The following is a 16,383-nucleotide window of genomic DNA, read 5'->3' as shown; positions in this document are numbered from 1 at the left end:
GACCATTATAATTCTATCTTCATCATGTGATGACTATTCTCTCTCTTTTTTTTTTTTTTGGCTTTTGGTTTTTTGAGTGATGATTATTCTTGATTGTCAACTTGACTGTACCTTGCCTGCCAGTGCTGGTGCACACCTTTAATCCCAGCACTTGGGAGGCAGAGGCAGGTGGATTTCTGAGTTTGAGGCCAGCCTGGTCTACAAAGTGAGTTCCAGAACAGCCAGGGCTATACAGAGAAACCCTGTCTCAAAAAACGAAAACAAAAAAACAAAATTTGACTGTACCTGGAATGCACTATAATCCAGAAATGGAGAGCACACCTATGAGATATCTTTTGCTTGGTTTGAAGTGGGTGAATCTACATCTGATTCACTTTCCACCTTTGAAGTGGGGCATACATCTTTCTTTGATCCAAATCTTGAGGCAGGAAGACACAATGCCTTTAATTCAGATCTTGAGGAGGGAAGACAGACCTTGAATCTGGACCATACCTGCTGCTGAAATTCTATATAAAAGCACTGAAGAAGAAAGCTTTTGCTCTTTGCTTGCTTATTCATGCCTTGCAAGCAAGTCCATTCCTTCCCTGGCGTTAGAGTCTACTGGTTTGGAATTCCAGCATCTACTGAAGAACAGCTGAGATACCCAGCCTCTTGGACTGAATAATTACTGGTTTCTTAGGCTTTCTGTTAATCACCCTCCATTGTTAGATTAGTTGGACGATAACCAACTAATAAGTGAATGATTCTAATACGTCACATATATGTACATATACACATTATATATTATACATTACACATGTAATATATTATATAATCACACAATATATAATTATATAATATATAATAAATATATGATTGAATATTTTAAATACATATAATTATATATCATATAATTATGACATATAATCATATACATATATAATGCATATATGATATATTATAAACATATCATGTAATTAATATTATAATATATGATTATATAATGTATATGTCATATATATATATATGATCCATTCTGTAAATTCTGCTACTCTAGAGAACCCTGATTAATAGTGCAAAATAACCCCAGATCCCTATATTCTAAGGTAGACCAATCACTTACATTCCTATTTTTTAAGAGACATTTCTACTGTAAGAAATTTAATTATATTTGCTTTTCTATTCTGGTCATTCTCTCTTCTGGCCTATTTTCTAATTTACACCTTAAATGGGACCCTAAAGTGATGATACTAGCTTATTCTTTAGCAGAATACAAACAGTGGTAAGGAAATCAGACAGGGTCCTCTGTGGGTGGGGTGTCTGGACCTCCAACTTGAGTTTTTCAGCTCTATATGATTAGTGTATGTATCCATAGCATATGCTACTTTTCTTTGAAAATATTTGCCAACTCATAGTTAAACATTTATATATTATCTTTTTTTTGCCTGCATAAGGTTAAGATCCATGAAAAGTGGGTAGCATGTTTTCCTCATCAATGTGTATTTCAACATCTGTTTCAGCTGGTACCTATCAGCATGTGGGGGACATAGGTAGGAGGAACAGCCTGCTCACTGTCACATTCAACAGGCATTTCTTAGACTTTTAATGTCTTAACTAGAGTCAAATTGTGGATTTAGATTCAGAAAAGAATTTTAGGGCTAGCTGAGTTTACGAAGTCAAGTTGGGGTTAAGAAAAATACTTTAAAATAGGTTTAAGCATGAGGGTTGACAGAAAGAGGTTAAGAGAGACACCAAGAAAATAAATATCTAAGAGCACGGAGTGGGCATCCCAAAGAAGAGTGTCCTTCATCAGCCCCTCTCACTCCCAGCCAGGGAGAGTCACAGATTACTGTGCTTGACAACACTCATGTATAGGATTTTGGCAGGACTTGAAGTTACAATCATGAAAGGGTTGCTAAGATACCTGAAGGACATCACTGGGTGATCATCTTTGTTGTAAGAGTTTAGAGTCTGGTTTGAGATTCTCAAATGTCTGGGAAAGCAATGAAGCCCTACGCAGGTCACATACAGTCAGGCCTTAATCCTGCTTCACAGTTACTTTTACATAAAATATCTATGTACAGAATAAATATAACCTTGATGTCAGCAGCATTTACAGCAAATGTTAGTTGTGCTGGAGTTCCTGTTTCTTGGTTGGCAGAGGCTGCAATCTGACTTTGAGTTTGAGGCAATCCTTTCCTTCTATATCGCTGTAATTCCTGTCTGTCTGTCTAACTGTCTGTCTTACCCTTTCAGTCTGCCTTTCTTCCTTTCTTTTCTTTCTTTCTTTCCTCTCTCCTTCCCTCCCTTTCTTACAGGGTTCCTTTGTATAGTAGCCCTGGCTGTCCTGGAACTCACTCTGTAGACCAGGCTGGCCTACAACTCAGAGATTCATCTACTTCTGCCTCCCCAGTGCTGCAATTAAAGGCCTGTACCACTTTGCCTAGCAAATTCATGTCGTTCAATCTTGCCTCAGTCTCCCTGTAGTCCCTGTAGACTCAAGAAGTCTGAAAATCTATCTTTTACGATTTCTTCTGCACTGAACAGAGATATATCCTAAGACTGGCTGTTCTAATTAATTCAATTCGGAATCTGCATGTCCCTAATTGGTTTTTGATCAACCAATAAAGATGCCAGTGGCCAATGGCTGGGCAAAGGAAAATAATGACCTAAACTTTTAGCTATTGAATGACACTTAAAATCTTGACAAATTTTTAATTATTCCTTCAGAACTTCATGTATGTATACAGTCTATTTTGATCTGTATCTACCCCCCAACATATTCCCTTCCAGCTTTGTGGGATTTTCTTTCTTTTTAAAAAATAACTCACTGAGATCAGTTGAGTATTGCGCATATGTGCATAGGTATGGGGTCATCAACAGGAAAATGGGTAACCTTCATGCTCTCTAACAAAATTACCCCCTCCCCCATAGCTGCTCAGGCGTGGATGGGCTCTCCGGAGCTCCCCCCCCCCCCCATCCATGCTGGAACAGGAATTGTCTTGATCTTGTGCAGGTCACTGCAGCTGCTGGGAATTCCTGAATGTACCTGCTGGAAGACAGCACTCCTCCCTGACCTCTGGCTCTTACATTCCTTCCTTCCTTGCCTCTTCCATAGTGTTCCCTCTATTTTAGGGGACAATGGCATAAGTAATTATCTTGATTTGAATTCTTCTAAACAGGGAATCACTATGTCATTCTGGCTAACCTGAAACTCTACTTTGTAAACCAGGCTGGCTTCCACTTGATAAAATGCTGGAATTAAAGGTGTGTACCACCACGGCCCTTCTAAAATAGCTACATTTTTAAATGAAAAAACACAGAAAGCTGTAACTGAAACACAGGCAGAACCCTGGTTTGTTTGTTTTTATATTCTTTGTTCTTGTTTTGTTAAGAAGAGGCATCAGTTAGAGTCTAGCCCTGGATGGTCTGGAACTCCCCATCTGGCTGCTGCAATTCTGGAGATTTGCCTGCCTCTGCCTTCTGAGTGATTGGATTAAAACTGTATACCACTACAGCCATCTGTTTTAACAACAAATTTAAATTAACTTCTTAGAGACCCAAATCCTATTATAATAAAAACCTAAAACTACTTTTGTTTTTAAAAAAGGTTGACTTTTTGAGTTTGTAATGCAAAATATGTTGTTGGGTTTTTTTTTCTTCCTTTAGTACCTAATTTCACTAAAGCACAGAGGTCACTGTGTACTTTAGAACAACGAAATTCACCAGGCTAAATCATCCTTAGAATGAAGGCAATTACACTGAATCTGAGGCTGTAGCCTGGCACAAAAACTAAATCTCTTTAAGAATGCCTTTAATCTCTTTTTTTGTTTGTTTGTTTTTTGCCACCTTCTTTTTGAGACGGGGTTTCTAGGCAGCTTTGGCTGTCCTGGAACTTGCTCTGTAGACCAGGCTGGCCTTGGAACTCAAGAGATCCATCTGCCTCTGCCTCCTTAGTGCTGGATCAAAGATGTGTGTGCCACCATTAGACTTTGAGCTTACTTTTTCTTTTTTTCTTTTTTGGTTTGTCTGCTTGTTTTTCCCCAAATACTGACTTGGGATTATTGGACCTATTTAGTCTCCCAGTCTCTCTCAATTTCTGTCTGTGACATTCCATTTCTTAACATACTCTGCTTGTACCCTTACTAAGTAGAAGCAGGCAGGTCTCTGTGAGTTCAAGGTCACTTGGTCTAAAAAGCAAGATTCAGGTCAGTTGGGGCCACACAATGAGACTGTTTCAAAACAAACAAAACTCTCCTTAATTGGCTTATCAGAACAGGTCAGGAAACTTCTAGAAGAGACTGCTGGATCTGAGGCTTCTCTTAAAACTCTAGTTACACTGCACGAAATTTTATCTGACGGTTCGTTTATGTGTCAATATTACGTGAACACCATAAATGCATAAATACATGTAGACAATACACTGATTTTAAATTATTTGGATTTGTATTACTTGTCAATTTTAGGTTACTATATATATATATATATATATATATATATATATATATATATATATATTAGTATTAAGTAATCCTTTATCCAAACTGACTCAATGTAAATAGAAGACTCTTGATTTTGCAGCCATAAAGTCTAATCTGACCGATTACTGATTAGGTTTTTAGCAGATGTGTACGTTAGCATCAGCACACTGATTTTAAAATGATTTTGTTGTTGTGTAAACTGGACAAGATAAATTATAAAGCCCTTTTTTTAAAAATGTCAGAATAAAAAGAGACAGGCAATAAGGTTATGCTCTTTTTCTTTATAAATCCTGTAAAGTTATTTTTATCGTCGTAAGTATGGTTTCCATTAGCCTCTAGTGCTTCAGGCAAGAGCATCCTTCATCATGACTACCTTACCCTGAAAAATGGACAGAACATTTTTCTCAGTAAACTGCTGTGATAAATAAGGAGATCCTAAATGAAAAATAGATTATGCTGAAAATGGCCGGTAAATGGTAGCAATTATTTTTATTAACTAGTTTATGGAAATAAATCCCAAAGATCCTAAGACCAACAATCCAAACTAAGTCTCAAATACATTATTTGATCATAGCAATATAACCCCAAAATAGGTTTTTAAAATACATTATGTACCAGGTAACCCACTTGCTGTGCAGGGAGCTGTTAGATTTGGAGCATCAGGGCAGCACCCCTCCCCCATACTATCCCCACAATGTCAAAAATACAAAATCTAGAAATAAGGTTCCTGTGTCCCAGTCGAGGTCAACGCTAAGGTACCTAGGAGAAAGGCCTAAGGTTCTTAAATAAATACCGGAAGTGAAGGACCCTAAGTGCATAATTGACGCTCAGGTAGCCCTTATGTATTAAGGTCGGCAGGGACATTTTTGTGCCCAGAACCGCGAAGAGGCCAGCTTCCTCTGTTCGTGCTCTTGGCAGGTACCCAGCACCTTGTCCTTGCCTGGGGTCCAGCTTGTCTGTCCCCTCGCTCCATCTCATCAAGGTTTGTCCCTGTTCTCCGTGCTTCACTGGAATAGTAAATTTCCAGGGGTTTCGACAGGCTGGCCTAACAGTTCAGAACGGCGGCGCGGGGCCGGGGCTGGGGCTGGTGGGCGGTCCTAGCTCAAGAGCCAGCAGCGCACCGCGACCTTGGGCGGCGGCAGGCGGAGCTGCGGCGACACCCGGAACCCTGCCAGCCTCCTCCCGGCCGCGCCTTCCCGTCCCGCGGGGAGGGGACCCCAGCGGAGCTGGGGACGAAGCGTGAGAACTGGGCTGGCGAGGGAGGCAGAGGGCGGACAATAGGGTTAAAAATAGAAGCGTTGCCTCCGTGGACCCGCCGCAGCAGCTCCACCCAGGGCCCCGCGGGCCGGAGGGTGACTAGGCTACGGTGACCGCAGCCTCCGGACTCGCCCCGCCCCCCAAGCGCGGCCCCGCCCCCAGCTGGTGCCTGCAGGCCAGCGGCGGGGCCTTCTCCCGCGACGTCATCGCGCTGCGGGCGTGCCGACCGGGTTTTCGCTGACGCACAGGCCCCGCCCCCGCCGCCTTTTCCCTCAGATCCCGAGCGCCGGTCAGAGTGAGATCGTCAGTCGTCCGGATCGCGAAGCTGTGTGCATCTCGTCAGGCGTCCGCTCGCTGCCCCGAGTCGCGCAGCTTCCCTGGCAAACGCGGAAGCCCGAAGAGCGCTGACCTCCGGCCCTGTCGGCTCCTCAGGCCTTTCCGCGCGCCTTCTCGCTCGGCCGGGACGTCGCTGTGGAGGCGTGAGGCACCGGCGGCCGAGCGCCTGGAGCGGCGGTAGCCCGCGGCCTGCGGTTCTTCTCCTCCCCCGCCGCCCTCCCACCCGAGCTGCGGCGGGGCTCGGCCGCCTAGGCGCTTCTGCAGGAACAAAGGAGGCCCCCGCGGCGGCGCCGGCGCAGCTTCGCCTGCGGTCCGATCCGCTCCGGCCCGCGGCGGCCGCTAGCCAGCTCTTCCCGGAGGCCGCAACCCGGCCCACCGCCCGGCGTCGCGCGCCAGCTCGCTGCTCGCAAGTGCATCCGGGCCCCGCAGGGTAAGTGGCGCGAGCCGGGACGGCGCGGGGGCGGGAGCACGCCGGATCAGCGAGCACAAAGACGGGCCCGGCTCGACCAGCCGGCCGGCTAGGACAATGCCCGGCGTGCCGCGGCGCCAGGTGCCAGCCGGCCGGACAGACAATGGCTGAGGCGGCTACTGCCGCGCCCGGCTCCCTGCACAGCCGAGTTGTTCCGGCGAGGGACCGCCGAGTGCATGACTCAGTGGTTTTTGGAGCAGGCCCTACCGGGCTTCCCGGAGCGCGGCCTGCGCTGCGAGGGGGATGGGGACCTCTGGGTCCCGAACTCGGTCGAAATCGCTGGGACCGGGACTCACGGCTCTTCTCCCGGAGGGTTTTTAGTTTTTCCAATGCGATTAAGCTTCTCCCTCAGAATCCTTGTCATGGAAGCAAGTCGAGCGCCTCTCCCTTTGTTTCCTACGTGAACATTTGTGAACTTGACGTTTTGCTTGCTTTCCATGCACTCCGTGTAGTTGTATTTTGAGAGGGGGGTATTATAAGTTATCTGTCGATTGAAGCTGCCTAAGAATATTACCGGAGATAATTAAAAAATTAATATATAGGTCAAAGCCTCCTTTCTTATAATCGGTATTTAGTAATCAAGGGAATAGTAAGATTAAAACGAATTTTATCTTTTCATTTTGATTTTTTCGACTGCTGAAAATATTTCACTTTTATCTTTCAAGTTTGTTTTTAAAGTGTCCCGCCCCAAACGAGGGATTTCTTTTAGTTGTCCCAAATTATTTGTGCCTGGGACCGGTATTAAGTATGGAAAGGAGGTTTTTTGTTGTTGTTGGTTTTTGTTTTTTGTTTTTTTTTTTAAACTATTTGGCAGAGGTGACTGAGACCTGGAGACTAAGGACTTGCCCAAGGTCAGGCTTAGTGGCACATTAGAGCTTAGAATTCGGGCCTGACCTCGAAGTTAGAGTGATCTTGCCTTTTTTAACCATCATGTGCACCTGAAACAGCTATCCCATACTTTAAAAGAAAAACTTATTCATTTCAGATTTTGAGTTGGAAAATGGTTTTTAGTCCAGTGAGGTTTGTTTTAAGCTATGAGTTAGGAAAAGCCGTGAACTTTGCTTAAACAAAACAAAAAGCATTCTAGCTATGCCAGAAGGGATTATGGATGACTACTAAGTTTCTAACAACTTGTTTTTCCCCCCAGAATGTAAGGGAAATACAGTATATCTAAACTAACAAAACACCCTATAGTTGTCATTAAACGTAAGGAGTATTTGTGCTTCCGTGCTTTCTCCAATGTGCCTACTTACTCTCCCCTTTCTCCACTTTTAATAACCCCATTTTACCTTAAGATTTATTCTGCTTGGGTATTGTGGATTGAAGGTGAGGCTGTTCTCTGATCCTGCATTAGAAAAACCTGGAGGCTTTAATTGCATTTTGTTTTGTTATGTGAGATATATGAATGCTGCATCGTTAGTTCTTGAGGTTGTGTAGGAGTTGGCAGGCTCTGAGATATAAATAGAAGCTGATTTCAGAGGCCCCTGTTGACTAGGCTTTATGTGAGAGCCTCCATCCAGCTCAGCTTGTCACATTGCAGCCTTGTGACAGGCTGAAGCGCCCTCCCATGTGATCTAAGCTTCGGAGAAATATTAAAGGAAGCTGTGCACATGTGATGGCATTTAAAATCTGACTTACTAGAAGGGGGAAGCCATATAAAAAAATAATGTCTTGGTTCTTGGTCTTTCTGTGTATCTGCTTAAGATTTGAGTTGTGTTTTCTTAAGATAAGTCCTTATCTATGTGGGGAAGAAGGCTTTGGGTAGGATATTCTTCATTTCCATAAGAAAGGTGTTTTCTTACTAAGAGGAGAGTTGATCTGATCTGTTGGTCTTAGAATTTCTTTCTGTATACTTTTAAAAAATACCAAGTGTCCCTGGAAGTTAGTGTAGTGAATGACATTAGCACAGTTCCTAAAGCAGGCTAAAAAAGGCCCAACTTTTTGCATAGGTCAATACACTGCATGGTGAAAATGAAGATACATAATTTATTATTTGAATCATTTTTTCTGTGCTTATGTTACACTCAGCATTTAACCTCAGCTAAAAGTGTTTATTAAACTGTACAAGTAATCTTGAAATATTTACACTGCCCTGCTCTGAAATGAGTCAGCTAAATTCCACTCACTATTTAAAGAGACAGTGTCAACTAAATTACTACTATTGTTCTAAACTGTGGCTTTTAATCACTACATACAAGCTAGATTTGCTCAAAATAAGGTGCTCTTGTGCTGAGAGGGGGAAAAAAGGAAAGATTGCTGTCCTTTAACTGTTTAAGACCAGGTACTCACTGGCAGGATTCTTCTGTCCTGGTTAAATTGGTTATTTCCTTTCCTTCATTTTTTGATTTTTGGTAAAGAGTTAATAGGGTTTATGGTACTGTGTAATACTTGGGAAAAAATGAGTGGTCACAATTCACTTTTAACCAAATACTGTTATATTTTTACAAAATTCTTTTCAAATTTTTCCAAATGTGTATTTTCTCTTACACAGTGGAAAACTTAGTATAAGTTTAGCTCATTTTTATGCTAATTTAAACAACTTTCAGAAAAGTTGTTATGTTACGTTTTCTGGTAGCCTAACATTAAATATTAATCATGACCAAAGATTATGTTTTTACATTACTGTATTTAGTTTTGGCTTAGAAAAGTTTGGAGCTTTGACAGGAGAAAAAATACTTTTTTTTTTAAAAGTTAATAGACACTGAAAAATTTGGGGCCGACAATTTCTTTTTAGGTTTCTAGGTGAGGTTACAGGTGGCTGTCTCAGTGGAAGTGTTACTCAATGGGGCCCAAGTATGTCTTTAAGATAGGTTCAGGGTGTGATTTTTAAAGCTGTAGATGGGCCATGAAGATGGCTCAGCTGTTAAAAAGAGTGCTTGATCTTGTAAGACCTAGATTCAGTTCCCACCACTCACCTAATGGCTCACAAAGCTGTTAACTGGAGCTCCCTCCAGTTGTAGAGAGTTGAGCACCAGGGATATATATGTGCACATACATACATAAAGGCAAATATTTACACCATAAAATAATCTTTACTTAAAAGCTGTAGGGCTAAAACCAGAGGATTCAGCCACTTTGAACTAATAAATATCAAAAGGTGATTAGCTGGATTATTTCAGGGATGTGTTTTTTCCTCCCTATTTTATGTTTAACCCATTGAAGTAGCTATCATTTGAATGGTTGGCCTGTAGTACAAAAGCAGAAAGTAAAAATGACAAGTTTTCAAAATTGATTCAGACAGCCTGGATAACTGGCAGGCTGACATTCTCAGAAACTAAAATGAAATATTAACAGATACAGTCATACACTTTAGTGTTTAATGGTATAGTTTCTTTTCGGTCCTGGAACAATTCTTTAACTCACTGTTTTAAAGTCAGTAAGCTATCTGCTTAATTAACACAATTTTGGTTTTTGTTAGTAACATTTGGTGTTCAGAAATAGCAAAGATATAGTGGTGATTGTATTTAAATTTACTTTTGTGACATGCTAATTTCGGAAATTCTGTTTTGTTTATAGCAGAAAAATATGGCTCAGGAGACTAACCAGACCCCAGGGCCCATGCTGTGTAGTACAGGATGTGGCTTTTATGGGAATCCTAGGACAAATGGAATGTGTTCTGTTTGCTACAAAGAACATCTTCAGAGACAGCAGAATAGTGGCAGAATGAGCCCAATGGGTAAGTTGTTTCCAAGAAAAAAAAAAAAAAACACTTGAACTGGTGGAGAGAAAATCTATGACTCAAGAGAATGTCGAAAATTCAAGGAGAGAATGCCTTTCTGACAAGAACTTAACATTAAGACAACAGCCCAAGTGCTTGGAGTGACGACCTCAGGAACAAATGACTATTCTGCAGACTTCTTAAGACATTCTTAGGTTTTTTTGTTTTTTAAGTTTTGTTTTATACATGTGTTTTTTGGGATATGACTTTTTTTTTTTGTCTGAATGTCAAGTATAGGATTGCAGTGCAGTGAAGGTGCTTAGATCGCTAAATTAAATGCAAGTATTGATGCTTACTAAGTCTTTACTAAGTGGGCTTTTGTAGTGCTGAATTTCTTCTTACAGAGTTCTTTCTTTAAATAGGGACAGCTAGTGGTTCCAACAGTCCTACCTCAGATTCTGCATCTGTACAGAGAGCAGATGCTAGTTTAAACAACTGTGAAGGTGCTGCTGGCAGCACATCTGAAAAATCAAGGTAAGATTGAACATTTCTGAGTTTCTGTAGTAGAAAATCGAAATGTCTTTGCTATACATACAATAATCAAGGTGGTTGTATCAGATGGCCTTGGCTTTGCCTACATTGAACACTGAAGGATTCCATCGTCTATTAACATCTGGCTCTTGGATAGTTGAATAAAGGTGTATATCACTACGTACTCCATAAACCCTTCAAGGCCACTGTTAAAAATGTTGTGTTCTTAATTTCTTTGAAATTGAGGATTAGGGATTGTAAAGAGTAAGACTATTGTAGTGCCTCACAAGGTGTGTTTAAACACAGCTGCTCTTTTTGTCCTTAAATTATAGGCAGTTAAAATACTTTCTAGATATACAATGTGATATTATACAAATATGCAGCCATGAGTTGATGAGCCACTTATCAAATTATTCTTACTCATTTATGCTGAGCAACCAATCTTTTCCAAATTTAAGTTAATCTGGTGCCATTTGATCATGTTGGAAATAACACATAATTTAAAGTTGAATTGACAACGTATCTCAAAAAATAGTACCCTTAACATCTTTAAAAATAATTGTTTGCTTGAACTCAAATAGAAATGTGCCTGTGGCTGCCTTGCCTGTAACTCAACAAATGACAGAAATGAGCATTTCAAGAGAGGACAAAATAACTACCCCGAAAGCAGAGGTGTCAGAGCCAGGTATGCTTTTTAAGTTTAATACTAGTTCAGTTCTGAATCTTTGCACTATGAGAAAGAATTGAGTTGGTGATGGGATTCTCTCCTTTCCATTGAAGGATCATAGGGAGAGCTATAAAGTATAGGTCAAGGAAATAGATAGCATCAAAAAATTAGTATTTTCACCCTCTTCTGCTCATCCCTTTATTACCTTCACTCTTAAAAACAAATCAAGTAGTCTGGAAACTCTGTGGAAATAACTTAATGACTTTAAATTTCAAGGCCATAAGGAGTTTTATAGTAACTATTCAGTCTCAGCCCTGTCAGTGTTGTGGTAAAGAGTAAAGTGAAAGAGCATACTGAATGCTGAGAGTTATAAGAGAATAAGTTATTACCTGTGCTGTGAGACTTTAAAGGTATGGAAGGGGGTTTTTGTTTTTCAGTGGGCAATAGCTTTGGAGCTATTTTTATAGTACAACCAGAAGTTCCCTAATGTTACAAGAAGACTGAATTCATATGACTTACTCAAATCAATTTTATTTTGTTTCTTGTTTGTTTGATAGAGAAGAGATAGTGAAGTGGAAAACCACTGTGGGGGAAAATGTTGGAATTTTAATCTGACTTGAAGACTTTTACTGATGTGCCAGTTTTTGGTTTTTTTTGTCTTCTCCCTGTACTATCTCAGTTTTATAAAGTCAGATTATTTGGTCATGAAATGGCAGGTGAATCTATTTAACATGAGTCCTACTTTGAAAAAACTGACCAAATGTTTCTTTTATACACACACACTCACAAATTACTTGGAAGTAGATCAGCTAATTACCTGAATTTATTGTTACTTTATATAAATCTGTGATTTCCTATTTGTTTTTCCTCTATTTTTCTATCCTCCCCTTCCCTTGTATGTATGAGGAGCTTATTGTTACTGTTTTAGATATGGACAAAGAAATGGCTACAGCACTCCTAAGTACTCTCATATGTTAGGGAAAATTATGTTAAGGTCATAGTAGCTTTAAAAAAGTAGGTGGAATATTTTTGTTGGTCTGCCTCTAGCTTCTTGATCCCACTATGTATATTGGTATATACACATTGAGAAGTTGACATTAAAGTAATCTACTTGTCCTAGAAATTGGATCATATTGAGAGCATTGGAATTGGCATATTGTTTAGGCAGTGGTTTTAGCATTGTATATGCCTGAATTTGCTATTCATATTGTTTGGATTAATCTTAAGGATTTACAGTTTATAGTTAGGTTTAATATAAGCAGTCACAGTTAAATTTATAAGTAAATATAGTTAAGTTTAATACAAAGTATACAAGTATAACTTTTTTTTTTTTTTGGTCTTTCAAAGAACTAGTAAGGATGGGACTTTAATACTGCAGTCTGCAGTTTTTCATTGTTACCACAGATCCTATTAGAAATTAACTAAAGGATTTTTTTTTTTTTTAAGTTGCTGGGCCATGGCTTTTTATATGTCTCTTGATTAGTCAAAGTAAAAAAGTTTAAACATTCCTGTTCCGGATCCTAGTTTGCTGGTTACCTGTAATCCCAGCACACTTAAGGATTAGGCAGAATGGTGGTCTTTCAGTTCAAGGATAGCTTGGGCTACGGGACAAGATCATGTGTCAAAACAACAAAAACAAATCTTGTCTCCCTGAAATTTCTTTAGTAGTTTAAAATTAATACTTCACAAACATCCAGTATGTTTGATAGTATTTGTTTAAAATTTTAGAAAGTGGTTGACTGCTTATTTGTTTGAAGGGATTTCTTAACTGGTTGTTTACTAGAAGTATATTCTAGTATAGTAATTGTCAGGAAATACATTTAAGAGAGGCTGCCTAAACATACATTCTGAATCTTAGCTGTTTCTCTTAAATATTACTCTTTAAACTTTAATTATCAGCTGGTGATTTCCAGATAGATTTCTAATTTATAACCTTGTCTTTCAGTTGTCACTCAGCCCAGTCCATCAGTTTCTCAGCCCAGTTCTTCTCAAAGTGAAGAAAAAGCTCCTGAGTTGCCCAAACCAAAGAAGAACAGATGTTTTATGTGTAGAAAGAAAGTTGGCCTTACAGGTATTAACACATAATTTGTACCTTAAAAGTCACTCCAAAAGGAGCTATATGGTTTTACACATTAAAAAAATATTCTAAGATTTTTAGAAAGGGTGGGCTAATGGGTTAAGATGTTGGATTTAATTTCCATCCATTTTAAATGTTAGCCTAGTTATGTAATTATGATTAACCTCAGGCCTTCGGAATTTTTTTTATTTGGACTCACCCATTCAATTTTTTCTTCCTTTGATACTTAGAGAATAGGTAGCTAACAGCAGTGACCGCCTACTTGAAACCAGGAATGAGATGGTCTAGGTATTATTTACACAGAATTTTGTAGTTGGTCATGTAGTTTTTACTTGAGATGCTCCTGTGTGGTACGCTAAGGCTGCATTTTGAATTCAAATTGTCCTAATTCTAGAACCTATTGAATTCTATGCTGTTGTCAGGAACTGACTTTTTCATAAAGTATTGAAAATCCATTTCTTTTCTATATAGTGACTTGACTGCTTTCCCCTTTCCAAACCCCCATGCTCCCCAATTACTACAAGTTGCCAAGTGATTCCTTTTGTCTGTGCAGGGTTTGACTGCCGATGTGGAAATTTGTTTTGTGGACTTCACCGTTACTCTGACAAGCACAACTGTCCATATGATTACAAAGCAGAAGCTGCAGCAAAAATCAGAAAAGAAAATCCAGTTGTTGTGGCTGAAAAAATCCAGAGAATATAAAATTACTACATGTGAAGAGACTGAAACTTTTGTTTTTATTTTAATATATCGTAGGAAAACATTAAAGAGCAGATGCATGGCCATTTTCCTTTGATGTTCTCCAGAGTTTTGCTTTATACTTGTCTGTCATATAATTGATATTTTAGGATGTTTGGGTGTTTGTTACAGGCAGAATTGGATAGATACAGCCCTACAAATGTATATGCCCTCCCCTCAGTAAAATTGGACAAAAAATATGCACAGCAAATTGAAATACACATATACTAGGAACAAAATTTAGTTCCATGTGCCAAACCGAATGAAATCTCTGCATGTTTGCAGCATATCTGCCTTTTGGGAATGTAATCAAGGTATAATCTTTGGCTAGTGTTATGTGCCTGTACTTTTAAAAAAAAATGGTACACCAGAAAAGGACTGGCAGTCTACTACCATAGTCAAACTTCACCTTAATTTCGACATGACTTTTGGAAGCAGGAAGAAAGCTACAAACCCAGTATTTGGTGCCATGTGTAAGTCTGGTTAAATTGGTCTTCTAAAAGCTGTCAATTAGGACATTCTTCGAAAGGTTAACATCACAACTGGTTCTAAGTAACACCATCAAGTCAACAACAGGGTGCCTGAGATAATCTTTGAAGCTTATTGTGCTTTCCTGCACCAGAAGATATCTGCATTCTCATTACTAAAATTGTAGCACAGAACTGCACTAAGATTTGTTTACAAGAAGAAATTAAACTTTGGTTTTCACATATAGCAGCTCTGTTAAATAACATGCATCTGAATTTTAAGTTGCAAAGGTATCTGAACAGTTAATTTTTCATGTGCATCTTTTGTTGAATGTTTTGGTTCAAGAAAGAATGTTTAGAGCTTTTTAAAGACTTCAGTTCTTAATGTAACTGTACCCTTCTGCATGGAAAATCATAACCAACATGGCTGCAGTAGACTTCTTTAGTGGTATCCAGCACCACTTGCAGAGGGCTGCTTTATCATATTGTATTTGGGTGTAGGACTCTAGTGTTCTTGGGTGTATTGCATGGGCTGCATTATCTACAGCATTGTACAATAACAACTAGAAAAGGCAGTATACTTCACTGATGCTTGTCTGGTAATATCACTTCTGTGTTATAATGGAAGGTTTTTTTGTGATGTATGAAACTTGTGTTTTTTATATATAAATGAGTATAGTTAGATTAGTGTTGTGGTAATGCCTGTTTTCATCTGTAAATAGTTAAGTATGTACACAGGGCACTACTTCTGATTTATTGCAGTGTTCAGTCCTAGTTTTTCTTTATTAAAACATTCAGTTTTGCTTCAATTTTATGTATCTTAGTTCTAAGTTAGATTTGCAGATATGTACAGATAGTTCATATTTATGTATTGCACATAATCATGCTATTCAGCATTGATGCTATATTGTATTATGTAAATAATAAAAGCAGTGTACAGAGGGAAACTTCTTGTTCATTGGGTTTTTAAGCCTTAGACACCTAAACAGGGAAAACAGGAAGGTTTTCATACTCAAATTTACTAGTTAATTTCATATAGCTTTGTATTACAGAGTTATTTTGCATGATCATTCTTGAATTCAGTCATGTGAATACCATGAGCTGGTCATGAGTCTCAGATGTGGCATATGATAGGCAAATTTGAAAAGTGAGGTAGGCACCGTTAATATGGTCCTTAAATTTTGAGAAAGGGATGAAATTTAAATACTTGTTTATCCCTCTCCTATGTTGTGTTTTTTTCTGGTTAAACAATCCTGAATGAGAATGTAGATAGTTTTGTTTGTTTTAAACAAAACACTTATTTTATTCCGTAAGGGTTTGGATCTAATGAAGAGAGGAGAAAACCTAATTCAATGTGTGGGTCTTATGTTTAGATAAGAAATAACATTAAGAGCTCCAGACCAACTGAAGTATAGAACCATTGCTTTTCAGAGATGGCTTTAGAGAAGAAATAATGAGATTCATGTCTATCCACTCTTGAGAAATACTACTATTAGATGAATTGTAAATGTTTTACAGAAGTCCATGTATTGAGCAGTAGTAGACCCCCTCAATCTGTGGGGTATTACATCGGTTGAGTTGAAAATAAGGCATTTTAAAGGAAGAACTTGTTTGTTTTTAAAATGACTACTCTTACAGGTGTCAACAAATGGTTGATACTTATTTTGTTTGTTGGATTGAACCAAAAGTTTCATGCATATTAAAGGAAGTGCTCTTCTGAGTA

At 39.2% G+C, this 16,383-nt stretch overlaps 1 protein-coding gene across 1 annotated transcript; it reads left to right on the top strand.

The window, feature by feature from the left end:
• Nucleotides 1-6,381: 6,381 nt before the first annotated feature.
• Nucleotides 6,382-16,383, top strand: Zfand5 (zinc finger AN1-type containing 5). The gene is made up of 6 exons (XM_028764063.1): nt 6,382-6,483; nt 10,039-10,198; nt 10,603-10,714; nt 11,293-11,396; nt 13,324-13,449; nt 14,009-16,383. The coding sequence occupies exons 2-6, from the start codon at nt 10,048-10,050 to the stop codon at nt 14,155-14,157; spliced, it is 642 nt and encodes a 213-aa protein (XP_028619896.1). The 5' UTR covers nt 6,382-6,483; nt 10,039-10,047; the 3' UTR covers nt 14,158-16,383.

This window comes from Grammomys surdaster, unplaced genomic scaffold (assembly GCF_004785775.1).
Source record: "Grammomys surdaster isolate TR1022 unplaced genomic scaffold, NIH_TR_1.0 141, whole genome shotgun sequence".
NCBI lineage: Eukaryota > Metazoa > Chordata > Mammalia > Rodentia > Muridae > Grammomys > Grammomys surdaster.
The sequence above is the reverse complement of the archived record's forward strand: the minus strand, read 5'-3'. Positions and strand labels throughout refer to the sequence as shown.

Coding starts and splice junctions, on each gene's coding strand:
- Zfand5 (XM_028764063.1), top strand. CDS start 10,048: ATGGCTCAGGAGACTAACCAGACCCCAGGGCCCATGCTGTGTAGTACA. Junction 10,715..11,292: donor AGCACATCTGAAAAATCAAG/GTAAGATTGAAC, acceptor GAACTCAAATAG/AAATGTGCCTGTGGCTGCCT. Junction 13,450..14,008: donor AAAGAAAGTTGGCCTTACAG/GTATTAACACAT, acceptor TTGTCTGTGCAG/GGTTTGACTGCCGATGTGGA.